The sequence below is a fragment of the Toxorhynchites rutilus genome, chromosome 2, assembly GCF_029784135.1.
Source record: "Toxorhynchites rutilus septentrionalis strain SRP chromosome 2, ASM2978413v1, whole genome shotgun sequence".
Classification (NCBI taxonomy): Eukaryota; Metazoa; Arthropoda; class Insecta; order Diptera; family Culicidae; genus Toxorhynchites; species Toxorhynchites rutilus.
In genome coordinates, this window is record NC_073745.1 from 246,936,681 (window position 1) to 246,959,267 (window position 22,587).

General features: G+C 38.2%; 1 protein-coding gene across 8 annotated transcripts in view; it reads left to right on the forward strand.

Annotated features, from left to right (window-relative positions):
• The window catches only part of LOC129764743 (putative uncharacterized protein DDB_G0281733), a 331,282-nt gene that overhangs the window by 302,728 nt on the left and 5,967 nt on the right, over positions 1 to 22,587 (forward strand). For 6 of the 8 annotated variants that reach the window (XR_008741211.1, XM_055764190.1, XM_055764191.1 and 3 more), the window contains 3 exons: positions 430 to 917; positions 995 to 1,118; positions 8,177 to 8,673. Coding sequence is in view for 5 of the 8 variants with exons in the window: in XM_055764190.1 (XP_055620165.1) it covers positions 430 to 917; positions 995 to 1,118; positions 8,177 to 8,668 (1,104 nt within the window). In the remaining 3 variants the exon portion in view is untranslated. Of the gene's footprint in view, positions 1 to 429; positions 918 to 994; positions 1,119 to 8,176; positions 8,674 to 20,350; positions 20,439 to 22,587 lie in introns of all 8 variants that reach the window. The other 2 variants (XR_008741209.1, XR_008741210.1) reach the window with 1 other exon arrangement.

Sequence of the window (22,587 nt, forward strand, 5' to 3'; positions counted from 1 at the left end):
ACTTGCTCATAGTAAGAAAACGTGAATGTTTGAAGCTATTGATAACCAAAAACAAATTATGGGCGGGACGAAGTTTGCCGGGTCGGCTAGTACTCAATAAATTGAAAACGGCTGAACCTTAAATGGCAATATTTTCACTATCCGTATTGTCTATAGAAGTTGCCCTGTTTCTGATTTGTTACCTCCACTGAAAGACATGGTCCTACGTCAAAAATAAATAGATAATGGTTTCTCGGTTATATTTTATATACAAAGTAGTTTATAGTTTCAAATAAAGGGACACCAGATGGGCCAACCAGAAGAGCCCTCCAGGCCAATTTTTAGTTGATTATAGTTGGTTTAGATGTAACACTTTAAGTATTTTCAGCTAAAACTTTCCTAATACTAAATATTTTCTATTCACTGATTCACTGTTTCCCTCTTTTCCAGGATTTCGACATGATAGAACTATTCGGCTCACCGGCAGGAAGAGCGCTGGCTGTGAAGAACAAATCAGCTATCGAAATGCACTCATGTAGTAACGCAAACAACAACTCCAACGCTGCCAGCAGCAGTAGTTCAACCGCCACCCCCACTATGAACCAACCATTCTGTCAACAACCCTTGTACAATTCTCTTCAAAACGGCGGCTTCAATGGAACCTGCAGCACCATAAGTAGCAGTCTCAACCAAATGAGTAATTCAACTGTCAGCGACAAGTTTGTAGAATCGAGCGACATAATACTATACCGATCCCACCAGTCACAGCCGAATGATATTGCTCCTCATAGGGCGACCAATCCCAGCGGCACCAATCGAACCAGTTCGAAAATGGCGAAAATATGGAAGCTCTTCGATGAGGATCGAATACACAAAAGGGGCAGCAACAACAACAACAGTAGTATTAGTGGAAGTGACATATTTAGTCGTTGTCAGAGGTACTAAACAGACTGACAGGGCATCGCACCACAGATTTGGATTTTAAACATGGATTCCTTTTTTTTATTTCATACAGCAGGAGGAAGATAAGCCCTATTCAAAGTGAAGAGAAGTCCACAAAAGACCTGTACAATGAAGCAGCTCAACTACTTGGAATGAAGTGCACCCTGAGTGATAGCTGTCGGTGCATTGACTGCCAGGTGAGTCCCCTCGCCCTATAGAGGAATAAATTCTATGCTATTTCCATCATTTCCTAAAATAGACATCGAGAGCACTGAAATCAACAATTCAATGCGGCGCGATGTAGAACCCATGTTGTCTACGAGTCGATTTGTTTGAAATATGCAAATCACACCCAAAATCCATTACACCATTCTTATTCATTGTTCAATGCTCATCAATGCGAAGCCGAACAATGATAGCAAGATGGAGATTTCCCAAGTAATAGTACCAATCCTTTCTGTCTGCGAAATGGACAATCAAGATGAAATTAATTCGGCTGAAGCTCATTTGAATGCAAAAAGCATGTCATCATCAGTTGGAGCAGTACATGAATAATGTTTTCTCCCCATTAATTATGCCGTTATTAGCATTCAAATGGGACAATTTTTACTTGTTTTGTAGTGCTACGCCCCAATAATATTGCTGAAAATGTACAATGGCTGAAAACTTCAAAGGGATTTCCTAATGAACCGTAGGCGCGAATTGAATGTTGGAGTTTTTTGTATGTCACCCAGCGGAATAAATACAAATTCATTTGCCATGTTGTTTATTATGCGTAATGAAATTAAACTAGTTCAATATTTGATGAAGAAATTAATGAAGAAAAAATTTCAAATTCATAAGTAGTTTCATAAAAAATGAAAGAAAGTGAAGTAAATGAAAGTGAATGATCATCTCTGACAGAGATGACAAATTCTCCTGTAAAAGGTTTTCGGGAGCTAAATAAATACGCGAGTAGTCTTGTTGGTGGTTGAATATTGAACTAATCTTTATTTTCAAACGTCACTGACAGTTGACACAGGCGTTATCTGCGTTACAAACGGAGTCCGGTCTGACTTCACTATAACAATGTTTCATCTCTCAGCCACCACAGCAATGAAGTATACTAATTTTGTACTAACTGCAAAAATATATCAGTTCACACTTTTTATAAAATAATTTTAGTGTCTAGCGAATCTGTTCACGAACATAACGGTACTCGCTATAAACAAAAGTTGTCATCCATGCTTGGGGGAAATCTTTATGGAAAACTCCATGTATTATGGCAAAGAGCATTGTTCTGTATGTTCTAACAGAAAGATAGAAGGTGGAAGACGTCAAACTAATTATTTTTGTGATACATGCAAACACATGAACTGCTTTTTGGGGACTGTTTCGGAAGATACCATACGATTTATAGCAATATATAAAAGTAATATTTTAAAAATGTTGATTCCCACGAAAAACTACCCTATGCAAAATATCAGCTCAATCCGACTTCATTTACTAGTGTCGCGGTCAAAGTTTGAGTTTTTGGAAACAGACAACAGTAAAAAATAGTAATAGTAAAAGTAAAAATAGCATCTCTGATATCGAGATATATTATGTAAAAAATCCCAAAAAAAATATAAAAATATATATGGCGCCCTCTAGTTCGAAGCCATGAAAACAACAAAAAAGGACTACAATCAATAATCACGAAAACAAAATCCTTTTTTTTTGCTGGTTCAGTTTGATATGTGAATCATCTCAAATGGTTCAGTGGTTGAAAAGCTATGAATTTAAAAAAAAAGTCATTTTTCATAATTGATTTTTCGAACCACTCTGAAATGGAAATAGTTACCCTAACGAAAAAATAGAAGAAAAGGTTCTAATGTTTTGTGATAAAGTACAAAATGACCACTTTTCACGAAAATCTGAGAATCACTATATCGAAAGTGGTTCTCAATGGTTCTCAAAAATCTGACCACTTATTTGTTAGGGTGCCCGTTTCAATTTTAGGGTGGTCCAAAAAATTCATGTTTTCGCATTTTTGCATTTCGCAGTCTAAATAGGTGCAGTAGTTGAAAAGTTATGATTTTTTTTAAAAAAAATCCTAATCCTAAAATATATATATACAGCCATTCCATGCCAAACCGATATAGTGGTTCTCAGATTTTCGTCAAAAGTGAAGTTTGTTCTTTATCGCAAATTATTGGACCAGTATTATTTTATTTTTTTGTTAGGGTGATCAATTCCATTTTAGGGTGGTTTTCGCATTTCTTTCCAAAAATAACTTTTTTCGAAAAAACTTTTTGAACCACTGGACCAATTTAGATGTTCGACATATTAAATTAAAGCCAATTAGCTGGTTTTTTTGGAAAAATACTACAGTTGCAGAAAATTTGAATTATGTTTTCGTTATTATTGATTGTATTTGTTTTTTATAGTTTTCATGGTCTCGGGACCAAAGGCGCTATATTTTTCATTTAAAGGGTGTGTCACATCAAATTGCATCACAGAAAAAACGCTGTAGAAATTTAATTTTTAGGAATTATATCTTCAGCTTTCGCTTATAATCAGATAAGAGTGTATAGAGCACGTTGGCCATGCTTCACTGTCAATTTTACGTAAATTTGGAAAAATGTCGTCGAACGTCGTGAATTAATCCTGTGCACTCATTTCGAGAATCCGGAGTTGTCACATCGGGACATCGGTAAGATGCTGGGAATCGTCCAATCCACGGTCAGCAGAGTACTAAAACGATACTTCGAGAACCTAACCATCGACCGGAAGGTGAAGAACGGCAAAAATGGATGCTCCGTCAGTGAAAAAGATCACAAGCGCGTAGTTAAGCAGTTTAGACGGGATCCGAGAAGTTCGGTCCGGGATGTCGCCAATAAGCTGAATTTGTCAAGTTCATTCGTCCAGCGGACCAAGCAGCAGGAGGGCCTGCGTACACAAGGTTCTGAAGGCTCCTAACCGCGATGAAAGGCAAAACATGGTGGGGAAGACACGAGCCCGGAAGCTGTACACCGAAATGCTGACGAAGCCGCATTGCCTGGTAATGGACGACGAAACCTACATCAAAGCGGACTTTCGTCAGCTGCCGGGCCTGTTGTTCTTCTCCGCAGAGGACAAATTCAGCGTTCCGGAGGAGATTCGCAAAAGAAACTATCCAAGTTTGCCAAAAAGTACATGGTGTGGCAAGCGATCTGTTCTTGCGGAAAGCGGAGCGCCCCCTTCGTGATGACCGGCACGGCAAACGGGCAGGTTTACCTTAAGGAGTGCCTACAGAAGCGCTTACTACCACTATTGAAGCAGCACGAGGGCCCGACCATCTTCTGGTCGGATCTCGCTTCGTGCCACTATTCAAAGGACGTGTTGGAGTAGTACGAAGCCAACGGGGTCACCTTCGTGCCAAAGGAAATGAACCCGCCCAACGCGCCGGAGCTTTATCCAATAGAGAAATATTGGGCGATTATAAAGCAGGCCCTCCGGAAGAACCCAAAAGTTGTCAAATCGGAGGCGGACTTCAAGAGAAAATGGATTTCTGTTCAAAAAAAAACTACAACCTGACGTTGTACAGAACCTTATGGACGGGGTAAAGAGGAAGGTGCGAGCATACGGGCTTGGGCTCGAAGTATGAATAAAAAGAAAATGCCAAAAGTTGTTTAATAGTTTTTATTTTACTGTCTAAAATTTTCAAAAGGATCGGTCTACTGGGCGAATTTCTACAGCGTTTTTTCCGTGATGCAATTTGATGTGACACACCCTTCATTTATATTTTTCCTGGAAACCTGAGAATTTTTCAAACATATCTCGAAACCAGGGAAGTGTTTTTCTTGTTTTTGAGTTATAATTTTTCAAAGTTAACCGTTGGTCCAAAAAATCATTTCTCTCTACTTTCCCAAAAATTATTTTTTTTCAAAAATGTATTACTTTTGAACTACTGGACCGATTCAGATGATAGCCAATTAATTGGATTATAGTCACATACACCAGTCTAGTCGCATAGAAATATTGAACGAAAACCGAAAACATGTTAACTTTGGAAAATCATAACTTAAAAAGGAAAAATAACACCTCTCTGGTATTTGGATATATTATGTGAAAAAAGCTCAGCTTTCATGAAAAAAATATAAAAAAATATGGCGCCCGTGGTCCCGAAACGATGTGAGCTATAAGAAACATATATAATCAATTATTACGAAAAAAATTTTTATTCAGAGTACAATATTTTTTGAAACAAAACTGGCTCATTGGCTTTAATTTGATTGATCATCTGAATCAGTCCAGTAGATCAAAAGTTATGATTTTTTGTAGTGAAAAAAATGGGATAAAAATATTTTTCGGACCATCGGTTAACTTATAAAAATCATAACTCAAAAACGAAAAAAACGCCTCACTGGTTTCGACATATGTTATGTGAAAAATCCAGCTTTCCAGAAAAAATATAAAAAATATAGCATCTTTGGTCCCGATGCCATGAAAACTATAAAAATCAATACAATCAATAATAACGAAAACATAGTTCAAATTTTCAGTAACTGTAGTATTTTTACAAAAAAGACTAGCTAATTGGCTTTTATTTAATGTGTCGAACATCTGAATTGATTCAGTGGATCAAAAGTTATGAGTTTTTGAAAAAAGTCATTTTTGGAAAAAAAAAATGCAAATGAAAATAGTCACCATAGCAAAAAATAAAAAAATACGGGTCTAATAATTTGCGATAAAGAATAAAGTACCACTTTTGGCGAAAATCTGAGAACCACTATATCGGTTTGGTATGGAATGGCTGTATAGATAAATATATAATTAAATGAATAAATAACTATATCCAAAAAGAAGCGGCTTGGAAAAGAATACAGTCACTTTGAAAGACGCTATCATGAGCAACGCCGACACAGCCGTCGCTATTAGCGGACCAAAACGCAATACATTGTCATAACATTACAGCAAGTGTATTCAAACTAAAAATGAAGTCTTGAATCAGCTTCACTACAACATTACACGTATTCCGTTCCACTCTTTCCCGGAGGTATTCGGTCGAATGGCAAACGCGATGATTGCCTCAAACACATTTTTAACTGTAAATCTCGACGTGTCATGCAATTTTAAGACATTTGACATCAGAATTTTTTATTTGAAAACCCCGATTTCCTGTGATTTTTCGGTTTTCAAAAAACTCAAATTTTAACGCTTGCGACACCAGTTAATGAAGTCCGAATGAGCTAATATTTTGCATAGGGTATATTATCCTACAAATCAACATTTCGTAGCAAGTTCCGAATGAAAAAATGAGATAACTATTTTTTGGCACCCAAAACCATACTTATCGTTTCGTATTCCGAAAAATCCCAAAGTGCCGATTCTTGACAAAAAAATTCTTCCAGATGACACTAGATCTCGACGTTTTTAAGACATTCGGCATCAAATTTTTTTTTTCGAACACCCGGTTTCCTTTACTCCCCCCTTGGTGATTTTTCGATTTTCAAAAAACATAAACTTGGATCGCTTTGCGCCACTTTCTCTTAAGTCCGGGGTGAACTGAAATTTGGCATAGGGTGTTAGGTAATAGGGTAGGGTAGGGTATAGGGTAATTTTTTGAAATTTTGCGGTCGATTTTTGCCCATACATTCATTGGCACCCTAGTGCACATGCACTGGATATGAGAGCAAAGATTGCTTTCACAAATCGACCAAACAGAATCCGGGAGTTTCGTTTAGATAATGGTTGAATCTGAATTCTCGGTTTTCAGAATCATGTGACAGCAGAAAATCAAACATCGAACTTACAGTTCCGTATTCTAATTTCTATAGCGTTTGAAGTTAGAAAACTTTTCACGATGCGCTCGATTTTCGATTTTCAATTTGTACCCCAATATGTTCCCGAAAGACGTAATCCTACCTCAAAAAGCATGGTCCAGAGCATTCATATTGTGTCGTGATCGACTAATTCAATTAAATAAATTAGTTGAAAACTCATTATTGAAAATTCAAAGACTGGTGTCTGCCCAGAACTCAGCTGATAACGATCCCATAAAAGCCAACAGTACCATAGTGTGCAAATTAGTCGAAACCTGTTATTGGGTTCAGCTCCAGTTTTAGACAACAACCTTCCGGCTGGAATTGTTATCACCATCTAGTTCAATAACCGTATGAGCCACTGGTAGGTGCCGCTAGTTCTGATCCTGTCAGCGTTTGTACGTACGTAAACTGTAGAATAATCAGATTGACTTTGTCAGCAAACGGATCCGAATGTTGACATTATGTTTTTCAAATTTGTTAAGTGGTTTTCGATGAGATTAAAATCGATGTACCCTGAAGAAAAAATTTTTCGATTTTTAAAAATCGCCCAATTCTAGTAGAAACGTTGGGAAAAAACAATACTTACATACAAAAGACAACCGAATACAGGCAAACCTTTTTTGTGCGGGGGATAGGGACCGCACAAAAAAAGTCGCATAAAAAAATCATGCGAATCTTCACCAGCAGCTTTTAAAAAATATGTTCGGTAAACATTTTAAAAAACTTTTTTGTGCGGTAGATAGGGACCGCATAAAAAAAGTTTCCCCCAAGAAAAAAACTCAAATCCACGCCATTCACCGTTCAATTTCCTTTTGTTTCCCTGCTCTGCGATAGGACACTTTACCTATTCGGTTGCGCGTGGCTGTTTTATGTCGTAACGTGTTACTGTTAGAAATCATGTCATGCAAAAACTTAGAAAAACTTAGAGCATTTGATGAGAGGAGGGGAATGATTTCAGAAGTGGATAATTCAGACGCAAATATGCTTTTTCGCACTGAAATGCATAGAAACCATTGAAAAAAACTAAATGGACGATAACTCAAATACGCTTATTTTCATACACCGCACAAAAAAAAATCAAACAAAAAAAACCGCAAAAGAACAGAAAACCGCACAAAAAAAATCGCACAAAAACAGGGTTTACTGTACTTTGAGAATAGATTTGGCTAAATAGTTAAAATAGGTGGAACAAGAAGCCACTTCCAAAAAGTGAAGAGTCGAAACGATTTGCTTACTCAGTTGTATGGTCCACAGCTTTCCCACGTACGAATAAATTGAGTGACTTAAACTGTAACTATAAGCTGCATTGAAAATCTATATAAATAAAAATGAATCACCTGCACCTGTTTCCTGCAGTGATTTATTCTGGTCATGTTTGTACCTCGATTACCGCAATGAACATTGCATTCATAATATTTTCATTTGACTTTTGTATTTCATTCATAATGTTTAGTATGTGTTTTTCTATTTATTCCATGTACATCCAGAGCCAATATTTCGACTGTGATGACTTCGATTCATACTCGGAGTATTCGGACAAGTCATACGACACAGAGGACAACTTCGCAGTGAATCATTCGTACTTCTCCACCGACAGCAGCCACAACTTGCAGCAGGAGGAATATAATGAAACTAATTCGGTACATTCCAACCGCCAAAGTGACAGTGATGGCAGACTCATCATCGACACCAATCAAAACGAACATCTCATGGAACGCGTAAATGACGGCGAAAATAAGGATGACAATAGCAACAACAAAACCGATCAATATTTACTACATGACGGAATCCAGCATTCGTATCGGAGCGTGGAGGTTCACCGGAATTACGCGAACGAAGGACACCCACGCAGGGATAATGGGAACGATATGGAGCAAATTCAACAGATAGAGAGCGATGCATCATCAGGTTCTGTTCGAAAGTGTTCTATTGCTGATGGAGTCAATGAACTGGAAGCGAATTGCATGCTGGAAGCATGAGAGATGTAAGTTTTCACATATTTGTCATCAGTTGTATTACGGTCATAAGAAAAAAAAATCACATGAATCACATGAAAAAAAAATCACATTTCCGATGGAAATTCTCTAAAAAGTTCTGAATCCTGTCAAATAATACATTCAAGATCAAACCTGACAAACTAATTTTTAAGAGATATTAAAAGCTCTCTATTAAAGATTGAATCCAATTCAGCATTTGTGCCGAGTATAAATTACACATTCCCTTATATCGATCGCTAGTTCTTACATCTGCTCCATTTACCGTGAAGTATCGGCTTCGAAAATAAATCGAAACCATTCGTACTTGGAACCCCATATACATGCCAAACAAATCCCATAATGAATTGTAAACGTTTGCGAAACTCTCGCTAACAAATTTCGCTTTCAAGAAATCAGTCCCCCTCAAATAAACCTTCATCAATCCTTGCGTAGCTCGTAGCTCGGTAACTTTCAACCTCACCGTATTCCGAAAAATATTCATCTTTCATCACGACGCTGATTGTTATTGTTACTCAAACCATCACCACCACCACCTCTTTCTCTGTTTCCGCTTAAAATAGAACCAGGGGCAGAAAGTTTTCACCGGAAACGCTAAAACGAACACTAATGTAAACAGCAAACCAAGCAAACAACAATCGTTTGGATTGCTTGTTTGCCTTCCCTTTCCCGAGCCTTGTAGCCTTCGGATGTCTTTGAAGCTAATGAGAGATACATTTTCGAGAGTTGAGTTCGATTCATAGAAAAGATGCTCACATCTGTTTGTTGCAATATGTAGTTTTAGAGGGTAAATATATGCGAATGTGTATATAACCACTGATCAATCCATGTAATTACACCGCGAATCGGGTGAATTGATAAGCAATTAGTGGTTTCAAAGCTGCATTCGAGCATAAGTTCGAATAAAACAAGTCAATCACCATGTAATGGCACAATCAATAACATGCCGAAAATATTAATGTAAATTATCGAGGAATAATTTTCGGAAAATGAAAAAAAATGAGTGGGTTATATTCATGATATAACCGCAAGGGACTACCTTAGCTTAGCAATAATTTGTTTGTATTGATTTAATTTTTGATAAAATGAAACGATTTCCGAATTCAATTGAATTCAATATTTGCTTTGTGAGTAAAAAGATTGTATAATGCCATGTGAGGTCAATTCATGCATTTGGATAGATTTTGTTCTTCGTTACAAGTCAATTTAATGACAGTCCTTTTACATTCGGTATGATGACTTCTGGTTTCGAAGTCTTTGTTAGACAAACACATTTCAGTCGGAACAAAAATGCCCCCGACTTGCATGAATTTGCGATACCAATTTCCCCACGATCCTTGGATTTGAAGTCTGTGTTGAAGAAACATATTTCAGTCGACCCACACAATACAATACACACAATACACCCGACCTGCATGAATTTGTAATGCCAATTTCCCCAGACACTTTGGTTCTGAAGTTTGTGTTGGGGAAACTCATTTCAGCAGGAACAAAAATGCCCTCGACTTGCATGTATTTGCAATGCCAATTTTCGCACGCTCGATGGATTTGAAGTCTGTGTTAGGGAAACACATTTCAGTCGGAACAAAAATACCCCCGACATTCATGTATTTGCAAAGCGGATTCCCCCAGGCACATTGATTTTGACGTCCGTGTTAGCGAAACACAGCTCGGTTGGAACAAAAATACCCCCTACTTGCATGTATATTTACTAAGCGGATTCCCACAGGTACATTAATTTTGAAGTCTGTGTTCGGGAAACCGTAAATCGGGCCAATCAAAACTAGGCAGTTAGGGCGTTTGGATAACGCTTAACATTTCACAGTTATTCAATTGTTTATCTAATGAAAAATAACATTTTATTAATTGCGATAGAAGCGTAGAAATATTCCGTATCAATTGATGCAAACATCTTTCCGATCCAATAAGAAATGTTCGAGTTATAAGCATTTGGAATCTTTCTTTTTTTTTCTGCATGTTCTGTGTTTAGGTTTTCATTTTCCCCCCCCCATATACTCCGATTAGACGTAGTCCCACGTCAATATAATAGAAATGCTTCGGAATTGATTCGCCAATACTTATTTCTATTCAAATCGATTATACAGCCATTCCATGCCAAACCGATATATTGGTTCTGAAATTTTCGTGAAAAGTGGTGATTTTGTTATTAATCATAAAAAATTACACCCGTATTTCTTTTGTCTCTTTTTCACTAACTGACCCTGCAAACTTCGTCTCGGCCAAAATGGTATTTGACGTAGAACTACGTCTTTCATTATTTAATCAGAAAACAGGTCACGTTTTTATGAAATAAAGTTAACGTTAATAACTATTTTTGGCGTGAACGGATTTTGGCGATTTACATACCAAACGAATCGGAAATTCCCTAAGATTTGTTTGATATGCAGTACATTACAATCCCCTGGTGTGTAAATGGTTAAAATTCATGAAAACTATAAGCATTTCTCGACAATAACTGAAGTCGAGACGAGACGAATTGTTCGTCGTTCGGCTATCAGAACAATGGATAGCGATGGCAGATTATTTTCAAAGATATTTTCAGCAGTTGTAGCTAATCAAGCAAATAAGAAAAAGATTCGATTTTAATGATCCGACGCGCAAGGTTGCTGCAATGTTAACTCCCAAAAACTGTTCCAATTTAACAAGCATCAGCGTTGTATATGAAATGTTTTTAGGGTTGTAGGATAGGGTTCTATAAAATCAGGAAAATGAAGCACTAAATATAAAAGTAAAATTTCTCTGGAAGCATTTATGGATGAAATTTTGATGCCTAAAAGAATTAACGGTTTGCTCGCATTCTCAGCAGATGCCGATGAAATGAAAAATCGTGGAATACTCAAAACCATAGAATTACTTACTAATATGAATCTCTTCCTCAGAGTTGTTTCAGAAATACCAAGGTTCGTCGCAATCCAACGTTTAAATACTCCTTACCAGCCATTTGGAGCTTTTTTGGAGTGCATTCCTTACAGATCGTTTTCGTCCTGTAAGTGGGGGCAAATTGGTCACCTGCTTGTTTAGTAGTATAACTACTGACTATAGATGTCGTATTGATAGTCACCTTATGTTTGAAGAATTTAATGACTTTTGAGTCACTCTGTACTTCAGTAGAGCTGTCGCACGTCAAAATATAAATAAAAACAGAAATTGCTCTCTCGACAGCCATTCAGCCGTAGTTCTTTGCGCATGGTATCTAAGGAATTTCTCGTGAAATTTAGTTTATTCAATCTGATATATTGGACAAATCATCAGTTTGGACGACTGTTCACATATTCTAGGAGAGGTGAACTGTAAGAAATCGAAAGAAGGACAGGAGGAAAACATTACACGATAAACGCGAGCCGAGAGTACGATCCTAAAATAACAAACTCTCGGAAGCGGGTGCAATAAAACTCAGTGCAATGAAACAATGAAAGGAAAGGGACCAAAACGATCGCACACATTTCGTATCGCGCTAGGCTCCGTTGGTCTTAGAATGCAGTTACAAATCTTAGATAAACATTAGCCAGGAGTTGTATAGTAATGACGATAGTTAAAGGATTTATATACAAAGAGGCAAGAACGTTTATAGTTTTCTCTTTCCTTCACACATTAAGTTTGAATTTAGGCTAGAATTAGGATAGAAGAAAATTATATAAAAACCCAAAGTTCTCTGAATAAAGCAAGTAGTCTTTGGAATCGTGTAGTACGATTAAATCCGAAAATTCCTATTGAATCGTCTGACGAGAGTTCTTCAGATTCAAGTTTTCCAACGTCCGCAGCAATATTTGTATAATTTGCGCTCGGAGTTCGTGAAGATCTTGTACTCGTTGATCCTCCCGCTTAGTTGATGTTTAATAGATTGATTCAGCTCCCGTTCGTTGCTCGTTCCGTACGGAATTAGTGCGAAGGCAGTCAGTTCAATTTGTTGAAAGGAATAACACTGGTTAGCTTCCGTTCGTGGCTCGTTCCGTAGGGAATTAGTGCGAAGGCAATCAATTCAGTTTGTTCCAGGAATAAGGGAAATTCACTTGACACTTTTTCTTACTTCAACCCTGTAAAGTGCCAATCCAGATTCGCAAGGTTGATTCCTTAGCATCAACCGAGTTTGCGTCTTGGGCATCTTTATCTGTTCATATTTTGTTAAATCTCAGCGATTAATTAGCATAGAAATTACTTTTATGTTCGGGAGCAAAGTGGTCATAGGTCAACAACGACTTACAATGTTCTGTTTACTAAAGCTGATATACCGCATCACATTCTGCTCTTGAAGAGAATCCTTTTGTGGCTTTTACCCTGGATAAATATGCCACTCCAACTAAACCAAGCCTCATTATGCGGAACGTTATGTGTTTCTTACTACGTTTGTGTATGCATGAGAAAATTTAAATTGAGACTCTAGGCTTATTTCATACATGTACCTACTATGTCAAATATGATTTGAACAAATTTGGACGAAAAAAACGCATAAATCTATCCCTGTAGCTTGATATGTGCGAGTGACCACTTTACCTCCAAGCCAAAAAAAAAAGTTCGATTTTTCACTTTTTTTTTCTAATGATGAAAACTGTACTATTTTAAATTTTTATAGTAAAAGCCGTTTGCTATCTTGTAGAACAATGAGTTGAACTATAATATTTTTCGAGAAACTGGATTAGAAGCGGTGACCACTATCCCCCACTTCCCCTAAAACTGCACGCTGTATGAAAACATTTTGGTTGAAAACACTTAGATAATTTAATAGATAATAGATAATTTCAACATGCGAATCTTTGCCCCACAAGATTTTTTTCAAGCAACCCGATTTTCACGAAAAGCCCTTGAAAGTTTTCACAAAAATGAATACGCATTATGAACTACTATAGAATGAAGGTTTCCTTTGAGCGGACTTTCCGAACATTTCAAATATTTCAATCGCTATCCCAAAATTGAAAGTATTGAACCAAAATAACGCAAAACACTTCTTACCTCATAACTTTCCACCAATATTATGAAATGTATCCTGTTTGCACGTGCAAGTTGCTGGTGCACTAATGTCGGGAGCCTTTCGTACAGACATTATTGCACTCTGGATTGTCGTTACCAACTAACTTTTAACATTTATCTTCCTTCCTCTTTTGCCCATACATTCTTACCATCTACTTATTCCATTTTGTTCCTATTCTTATCTCCTACTTCATATCTCCCAGGACATTGTAAGACAAAGATCATAAAACATATCTCAACATGTTTATGAATTTACCTCCCACGAGGCAAAATTCTAAATAAACATAGTGGACGATAATGATCGTCTGTACCAGGGCTCTGCATAGTCATAGTCAACTGAGAATAGTCAGCTGACTATCCGACTGACTATATCCGTATTCAGTTTGTAATGTCTTTTGGCTTCTTCACGCATTTTCTCCGCCAAAACGACTAAACAGTCAGTCGGGCGTTTAGTCGCTATCTCCCTCTACCGACTCGACTATATCATTTCATTCTTCCCAGTCAAATTGTCCTCATTGCATTTTGGAGTGACTTCCCCCAAAACGAATTCATTCCTCTCCTTCTCTCTCCCATGTACGTGTACATTAGAGTGCTAACGAAAATGGCCATCTCGAATTTTCAAAGCGAACTTGATTAAAAATGTTTATTGCAACGAAAAACTACCCTATGCAAAATATCAGCTCAATCGGACTTCATTTACTAGTATCGCCAGCGGTCGAAGTTTGATTTTTTTGAAAACCGAAATATCACACAAGCGGGGATGTAAAGGGTGTGTCACATCAAATTGCATCACGAAAAAAACGCTGTAGAAATTCGACCAGTAGACCGATCCTTTTGAAAATTTTAGACAGTAAAATAAAAACTATTAAACAACTTTTGGCATTTTCTTTTTATTCATACTTCGAGCCCAAGCCCGTATGCTCGCACCTTCCTCTTTACCCCGTCCATAAGGTTCTGTACAACATCAGGTTGTAGTTTTTGACGTAGGACTACGTCTTTCATTTCTATACCGGGGTGTAAAATCAAAGTTTCGAAAACGAAAGCGTTACGCCGGAGACCGAGATTTTGAGTGTTAATAGCTCCTAAACAACTGAACGAAATGGTATGATAAACACTTCATTCGAAAGATAAAATGTCTACGCGTTCTATACTTGTTACTTTCTGATCCAAAAACTTGTTTCAATAGTCTTAAATTTGCTTTCAAAATAGGCTATTGAAATCACCAATCGACATATAAGCGAGCGCCGCTCGGAAATCCACTCAGTTCTAATTGAACAGCGATTGGAGCATGTTGTCGCTGTTGTGGTGAAGCTCTTCATTTATCATGAAAGCGCGGATGAACGGTGTCACCAAGAGCCTGTTTGTGCACCTTAGGCCAGAAGGGAATCCATCAGGAGGAGAGTGATGCTACAAACGGTTCCCCGGGAAGATCTCGAAGCAGCCGCTACACACACACACATACACGCACGGAATTCTTTCCGTTTGGATCGAGAAAGATCCGGAAAATAATCTGCCAGTTCCTCTAGGAATTTAAAAATACATTCATGTGAAAGAGTTTATTTGAATGTTTTCTATCCATGTAACACTGTGACCAAATATGTTTCAATCAAGTGCTATTAACAGATGGTTATCGAGTTAGCATTAACCACTGGTGGGCTTCCAGTATCGAGGAAAATGTGGAAATATCTAATCGTTACTGAAAATAATCCGCCAGTTCCTCTGGGAATTTAAAATTACATTCATATGAAAGAGTTTATTTTAATGTTTTCTATCCATGTAACACTGTGACCAAATACATTAGGTTTTGTGATTTTTCAATCAATCGCAGTCAACAGGATAGCTTCTGAAGATTATTCTTCCCCATCAGTAGGATATTTCCGTATCCAAAATTGGATGCATAAAACCTTGTGCCTCCAACGTAACGCTCTCGTTTTCGAAGTTCTCCAAATATTCATTCATTCAGAATGAATTCAGATTCAACTTCATACAAATGATCTCTAAATCAATGATAGTCCTACGTCACCCTTGCGGTTATACCATAGACATAACCCACTTCCTGTTTTTTGGACAGAAATCCATTTTCTCTTGAAGTCCGTCTCCGATTTGACAACTTTTGGGTTCTTCCGGAGGGCCTGCTTCATAATCGCCCAATATTTCTCTATTGGGCGAAGCTCCGGCGCGTAGGGCGGGTTCATTTCCTTTGGCACGAAGGTGACCCCGTTGGCTTCGTACCACTCCAACACGTCCTTTGAATAGTGGTACGAAGCGAGATCCGGCCAGAAGATGGTCGGGCCCTCGTGCTGCTTCAATAGTGGTAGTAAGCGCTTCTGTAGGCACTCCTTAAGGTAAACCTGCCCGTTTACCGTGCCGGTCATCACGAAGGGGGCGCTCCGCTTTCCGCAAGAACAGATCGCTTGCCACACCATGTACTTTTCGGCAAACTTGGATAGTTTCTGCTTGCGAATCTCCTCCGGAATGCTGACTTTGTCCTCTGCGGAGAAGAACAACAGGCCCGGCAGCTGACGAAAGTCCGCTTTGACGTAGGTTTCGTCGTCCATTACCAGGCAATGCGGCTTCGTCAGCATTTCGGTGTACAGCTTCCGGGCTCGCGTCTTCCCCACCATGTTTTGCGCATGTATGTACGCAGGCCCTCCCGCTGCTTGGTCCGCTGGACGAATGAACTTGACAAATTCAGCTTATTGGCGACATCTCGGACCGAACTTCTCGGATCACGTCTATACTGCTTAACCCTGTGCTTGTGATCTTTTTCACTGACGGAGCATCCATTTTTGCCGTTCTTCACCTTCCGGTCGATGGTTAGGTTCTCGAAGTATCGTTTTAGTACTCTGCTGACCGTGGATTGGACGATTCCCAGCATCTTACCGATGTCCCGATGTGACAACTCCGGATTCTCGAAATGAGTGCGCAGGATTAATTCACGACGCTCTTTTTCGTTCGACTACATTTTTCCAAATTTACGAAAAATTGACAGTGAAGCATGGCCAACGTAATCTATACACTCTGAAGATATAATTCCTAAAAATTAAATTTCTACAGCGTTTTTTCCGTGATGCAATTTGATGTGACACACCCTTTATTCAAATTGCGTGAAACGTCGAGACCTACTGTCATCTCGAAATTTTTGACGTAGGATTACGTCTTTCGGGAACATATTGGGGTACAAATTGAAAATCGAAAATCGAGCACATCGTGAAAATTGTCCAATTTCAAACGCTTATTGCTCAGTTATTTCATGATGGATTGATGAAATTTTTGCGTCAATCGATTTCGGCACTCCATAACAATTTTTTATATTGAAGAAAATAATATATGTCATAAAACTAACTATCGAACAATTGAAAAATCTCAACCCCTATCCTAACGGAAATACCCTCTTCTGATTGGTCGAAATTGATGACACATGCGGCGAGTCCCTAACAGAGACATCAAAACCAAGCTGCCTGGGGGAAACCGGCATTGCAGAAATGAAAGCAGGGGGAACTGTTGTTCCCACCGAAATGTATTTCCTAACAGAGACTTCAAAACCAAGCTGCCTGGGGGAAATCGGCATAGCAAATACATGAAAGTAGGGGGAGCTTTTGTTCCCACCGAAATGTGTTCCCAAACAGAGACATTAAAACCAAATCATTATCAAAGAGTTGAACGATGTAATTCTTCAAACATATCCAAAATCAACAGATAGCCTAACGGAATCCTACGTCAACTATGCGGTTGTGTCTAGGACACAACCCTCCTGTGACTTTTTTTGTCAAAAATCGACACTGTGGGATTTGGTCGTTTTTTCGGATTACGAGGCAAAACGTATTTTTCATACGGGGCTTTCTGCGAAATGTTGGTTTGCACGATAATATACTCTCTGCAAAATATTAGCTCATACGGACTTCAGATCTCAAAATTTTAGTTTTCTGAAAATCGAAAAATCACCCAAGGGAGGAGTAAAGGAAATCGGGGTTTTCAAAAATAGTTTTTTTATGCCAAGAGTCTTGAAATGGCATGAAACGTCGAGATTTACTGTTATCTCGAAAAAAAAGTTTTCGTCAAAAATCGACTTTTCAGACAAAAACAACCAAGTGTGCAAGAGTCAATTTTTGACAAAAAAAATTTCGAGATAAAAGTAAATATCGACGTTTTATGCAATTCTAAAACTTTTGGCATCAAAAAACTTTTTTTGAAAACCCCGATTTCATTAACTCCACCCTTGGGTGATTTTTCGATTTTCGGAAAACAAAAATATTGAGACCTGCGATAATAGTAAATGAAGTTCGAATGAGCTAATGTTTTGCAGAGGGTATTTTATCGTGCAAATCAACATTTCGTAAAAATCTTCGTAGGAATCCCATCCTATGGCATCCTATACCATACGTTTTGCCTCGTAATCCGAGAAAAAAAACTCAGAAAAAGCCCCAGAATGTCGACTTTTGACAAAAAAAAATTTTCGAGATGACAGTAGATCTTGACGTTTAAGACAATTTGAGGACATTTGGCATCAAATTTTTTTCGAAAACCCCGATTCCCTTTACTCCTCCCACGAAAACTACTCACACAAATAAAATAGCGTGCAGTTTGTGTGCACTATTTTGCACGCTATTTACTAATACTAACGCGAGGACCTTTATAGCAACTTCTTTTTTGCATCAAAAATCATATTTTCGTTCCTCTTGATATGTAAAAATAAGATTACGTACGCGGGTATAAATTTCGTTCCTAGGGGAGTAGAAATGTGGATTTAAGTCAGTTGAATGAAGAAGCAACGATTCTTTCTTGCCTTTGCGAAAACAATACACTAATTGGTCATGCGTCGCAATTTGTTTCTTTATATCAATGCACGCATTGCATCTTCCGTGCATCGCCATTCAACAAGCACCAAACACGCGTTTAACAGATGCACACAGTTGCAGCAAATATTCTTCGTTATTAATTAACGTTAACTTAATTGCATAAAAACGTGACCTGTTATCTGATTTGGCACCCTTAATGAAAGACGTAGTCCTACGTAAAAAAAATCGATGAACATCACCAATTGCTCGAACAACACTGGCATGCAATCTGTCGCCAGATAGCCTTAACAATCTGAGAATCAACCATGTGACACTTTGGAATTATTAAAAAAGGTCAAGTGCACAAAGAAAATCGACTTGAAATAAGGTGTTGTTGTTTGTATAGTGGGATTGGAATCCATCGTGAGCTGTAATCACATGATGATTAACCATTAATCAAGAACTCTTCTCATCACAACTGAGTATATTATACGAAGTGATGAAAAACGACCAGAATTGATCAACTAAAAATGTGTTATCTTCCGCCATGACAACGCGAGACAACACACATCTTTGATGACGCGCCAAATTAATTTCCAACCAATCTGCTATTTTTTTGTGGAAAATCATGGGGTATATGATGAAACTATTAGCTATGGATAACGGAAATCCAACGTGTCCCACGATTCTATTTTAGTTTCATCTATGCCCTAGATTAAAGGAAGGGGTGTGATAACTACTAACTGCTACTTGCCTAATTATTTCTTAGCTTTTAGTACATTATCTGTATTATTATTATGTTTTATCACGATGGAACCGTTTAACTTAAAATGTTTTTTCTACTTGTTCTATTTACTAGTTTATAGTACATTATCTGTATCATTAGTATAATTAGTATTAGTATGTACAATAAAATTATTCCACAATTTTCAAAAAAATTTCGATTTTGCCTATTTTTTCGAAATGCATTCATGGTGTACTGTATTCTAATAGTCAAATCATTTCATTTGATACCGATAATGATAAGATTGCAAAAAATAAATAGTCGACCGTTTTGTGCCGGCGAAGTTTCTGAATTAACGTTGTTCATAATGTAGTTTTCTCTCCATGTCAATATCATTCATTTTATACATATATCACGATTACCATTTTTTTTAAACTAATATGAAATCAGCCTATCAGAATACGCAGTATTATAATAACAGCAAAGATGAAGGTGTTTTCCCAATTTCAGATCAATTAGTCAAAAGGAACGGGATCAAACCCTTTTATTTGAAACCCATATTGTTGGGGTTTTGATAAAATATGTAATCCGCCATTTTGCGTCGGCGGCCATTTTGATTTTGTGTTCTACTAGTCCAAGGCGCTTATATCAATGTATAACAGATGAAGCAACATTATGACTTCAATAAGGAGGGGAGTACGGTTTGTGGGGTTGTTTGTTTTGTTATTGCTAGGATACGCCAATTTTGCATTTTCACATGCGAGAGTAAAGGAAATGAGAATGGTATTCTACAAAATCATCCCTTCTTTTTTACATAAATTCGCGAAAGCCGAACATAGTAGGCATCGTTCGAATAAGCGTCGTAGCAGTATGTAGAGAGCCGCCAGCAGCGTTCTGATGCTGTTTGTAAACAATACCGACAGCAATTTCAATAGCAATATGACTGAAAGTGCATTTCATATGATTGTGTCACCTGGTATATATAAAGGCGCCTTGTACTAGTCAAGCCTTTCCATTTGATACTCATATTGATGGGGTTTTGGAAAACCCGATATTGTTAGGGTTTTGAGAAAATATGTAATCCACCAATCTGTAGCGGCCGCCATCTTAGATTTTTAAGATCATGAAATACGTAGTTTAACAATGACTGTAGGGATAAAAGTGTGTTCCAAATTTCAGATCAATCGGTCTACAGGAAGGGAGTCGAATTTCTATTGATGTGGTACAGTGCTACAAACAAACATGTTACAAACATACATGTTACAGGGTAAGCTAAATAAAACCGTTTTATAATTAATTCAATTTTAATGGCCTCTAATACAGGACAAACAAGAGTTATTGGGTTCAGACTACCTTTCATATGCATACAAAGAAACTCATATTCATTAGTGGAATCAGTTAGATAACCACTGACTGGACTAGTTCACCAGTCTTCCACACTAGTCAACGCTAGTCCATTCATTTTCTAGTCAAGTCACTTTTTGTTATGGGCGGCAGTTCTAGTCGAAGCAAAGCTACTGAGAGTAGAGTCGGTCTTCATCTTTCACCTTCGAAGATTTCGGGCCCTGGTCTGTACCACACCACTAATGTGTCAAAAGTATACTGTATTGACAGATTTTCATGCTCGTATGATTCAATATGACCAATGCGAACTTTTGCCCCGTGCACACCTTTGTCCCACACTACTCTATTTCATAATATTAGGCTGTAAAAAAAGTCCTGCGGTATTTTTTTTTTGAATTTTCATTTGTTCATAAAATTATTTACAATCATCTGTTTTAAGTCAAATATGCGCCGTTTTGTTCGATGTTTTGTTCCCAGCGAGATGACAACTTCATAATACCCCTGTTATAGAAGCTCGCTTCCTTATTGGCAAAAAACTCGGATAGCCAATTTTCATAGGCCTCTTTTGTGGCTAACTGTGACTACTCAGCTCGTTCGTCATGGACAAAAACAGGTGGTAGTCACTTGGTGCAAGGTCCGGACTATACGGCGGATGCAAAAGAACCTCCCATCCGAGCTCCCGGAGCTTCTGGCGCGTCACCAAAGAAGTGTGTGGCCTGGCTTTGTCCTGATGGAAGACAATGCGGCCTCTGTTTATCAAAGATGGCCTCTTCTTCATGAGTGCTACCTTCAAGCGGTCCAATTGTTGGCAGTACAGGTTCGAATTGAGCGTTTGGCCATAAGGAAGCAGCTCATAATAGATTATTCCTTGACAATCCCACCAAACACACAGCAGAACCTTCCTGGCCGTTAATGAGGGCTTGGCCACCGTCTGAGCCACTTCAGCGGGCTTCGACCACGACCGTTTGCGCTTCACGTTATCGTAAGTGACCCACTTTTCATCGCCAGTCTCCATCCGCTTCAGAAACGGGTCGATTTTGTTGCGATTCAGCAGCGATTCATATGCGTCGATCCGGTCAAAGATGTTTTTTTGCGTCAACGTGTGTGGCACCCATACATCGAGCTTCTTTGTGAATCCAAGCTTCTTCAAATGGTTAATATCGGTTTGATGACTTATCCCCAGCTCTTGGCCGATGCTACGGCTGCTACTATGCCGGTCGTTTTCGGCTAATTCAGCGATTTTGTCGCAATTTTCGACGACAGGCCTTCCGTCTACACCAGAACGAAAACGTTGAAACCATCGTTGTGCGGTGGGAATGGAAACTGTATCGGGTCCATAAACTGCACAAATTTTATTGGCAGCTTGAGATGCATTTTTGCCTTTGTCATAGTAGTACTGTAAAATATGTCGGATTTTCTCTTTATTTTGCTCCATATTTGCGACACTATAACTCACGAACGACTTAACCAAACAAAATACTGTCAAGGACTATATTATAGCGCGCAAAAATACCTTTCCAACAAGCTATAGTATGACTTGATACAATGAATACAACTAGAACTACGCGCTTACAACGACACCTCGCGGAAATACCGCAGGACTTTTTTGACAGCCTAATATTATATGGTGTCATTTTTATTCATTTTTTTAGTACTTGGTTGTCTTCTGAAGGGATATACATTTAATTCAAGTACATAGAATATTGATCGTATTTCACACTTGACTTGTCTTCTTAACCCTTTCTCTACGGCAATGTGTTCCGTCGGAGTGCTACCGCTGAACGGAGCATAGAACTCTCATGTCTAAAGACGTGTAAAGACGACCTGGTCCTCGCGCGGATGTTCCCTATGGACGACGCTCGTAGCGAAAGGGTTAATAATCAATCTTTTCATTAAAGTCGAATGTTGGGAAACCTCATCGAACATTGCTTTTAACACTGAAATCTACAACTCGACACAACCACTTGAACGACAATTGATACATGACAAGTCGCACTTAAAGGGTGTGTCACATCAAATTGCATCACGGAAAAAACGCTGTAGAAATTTAATTTTTAGGAATTATATCTTCA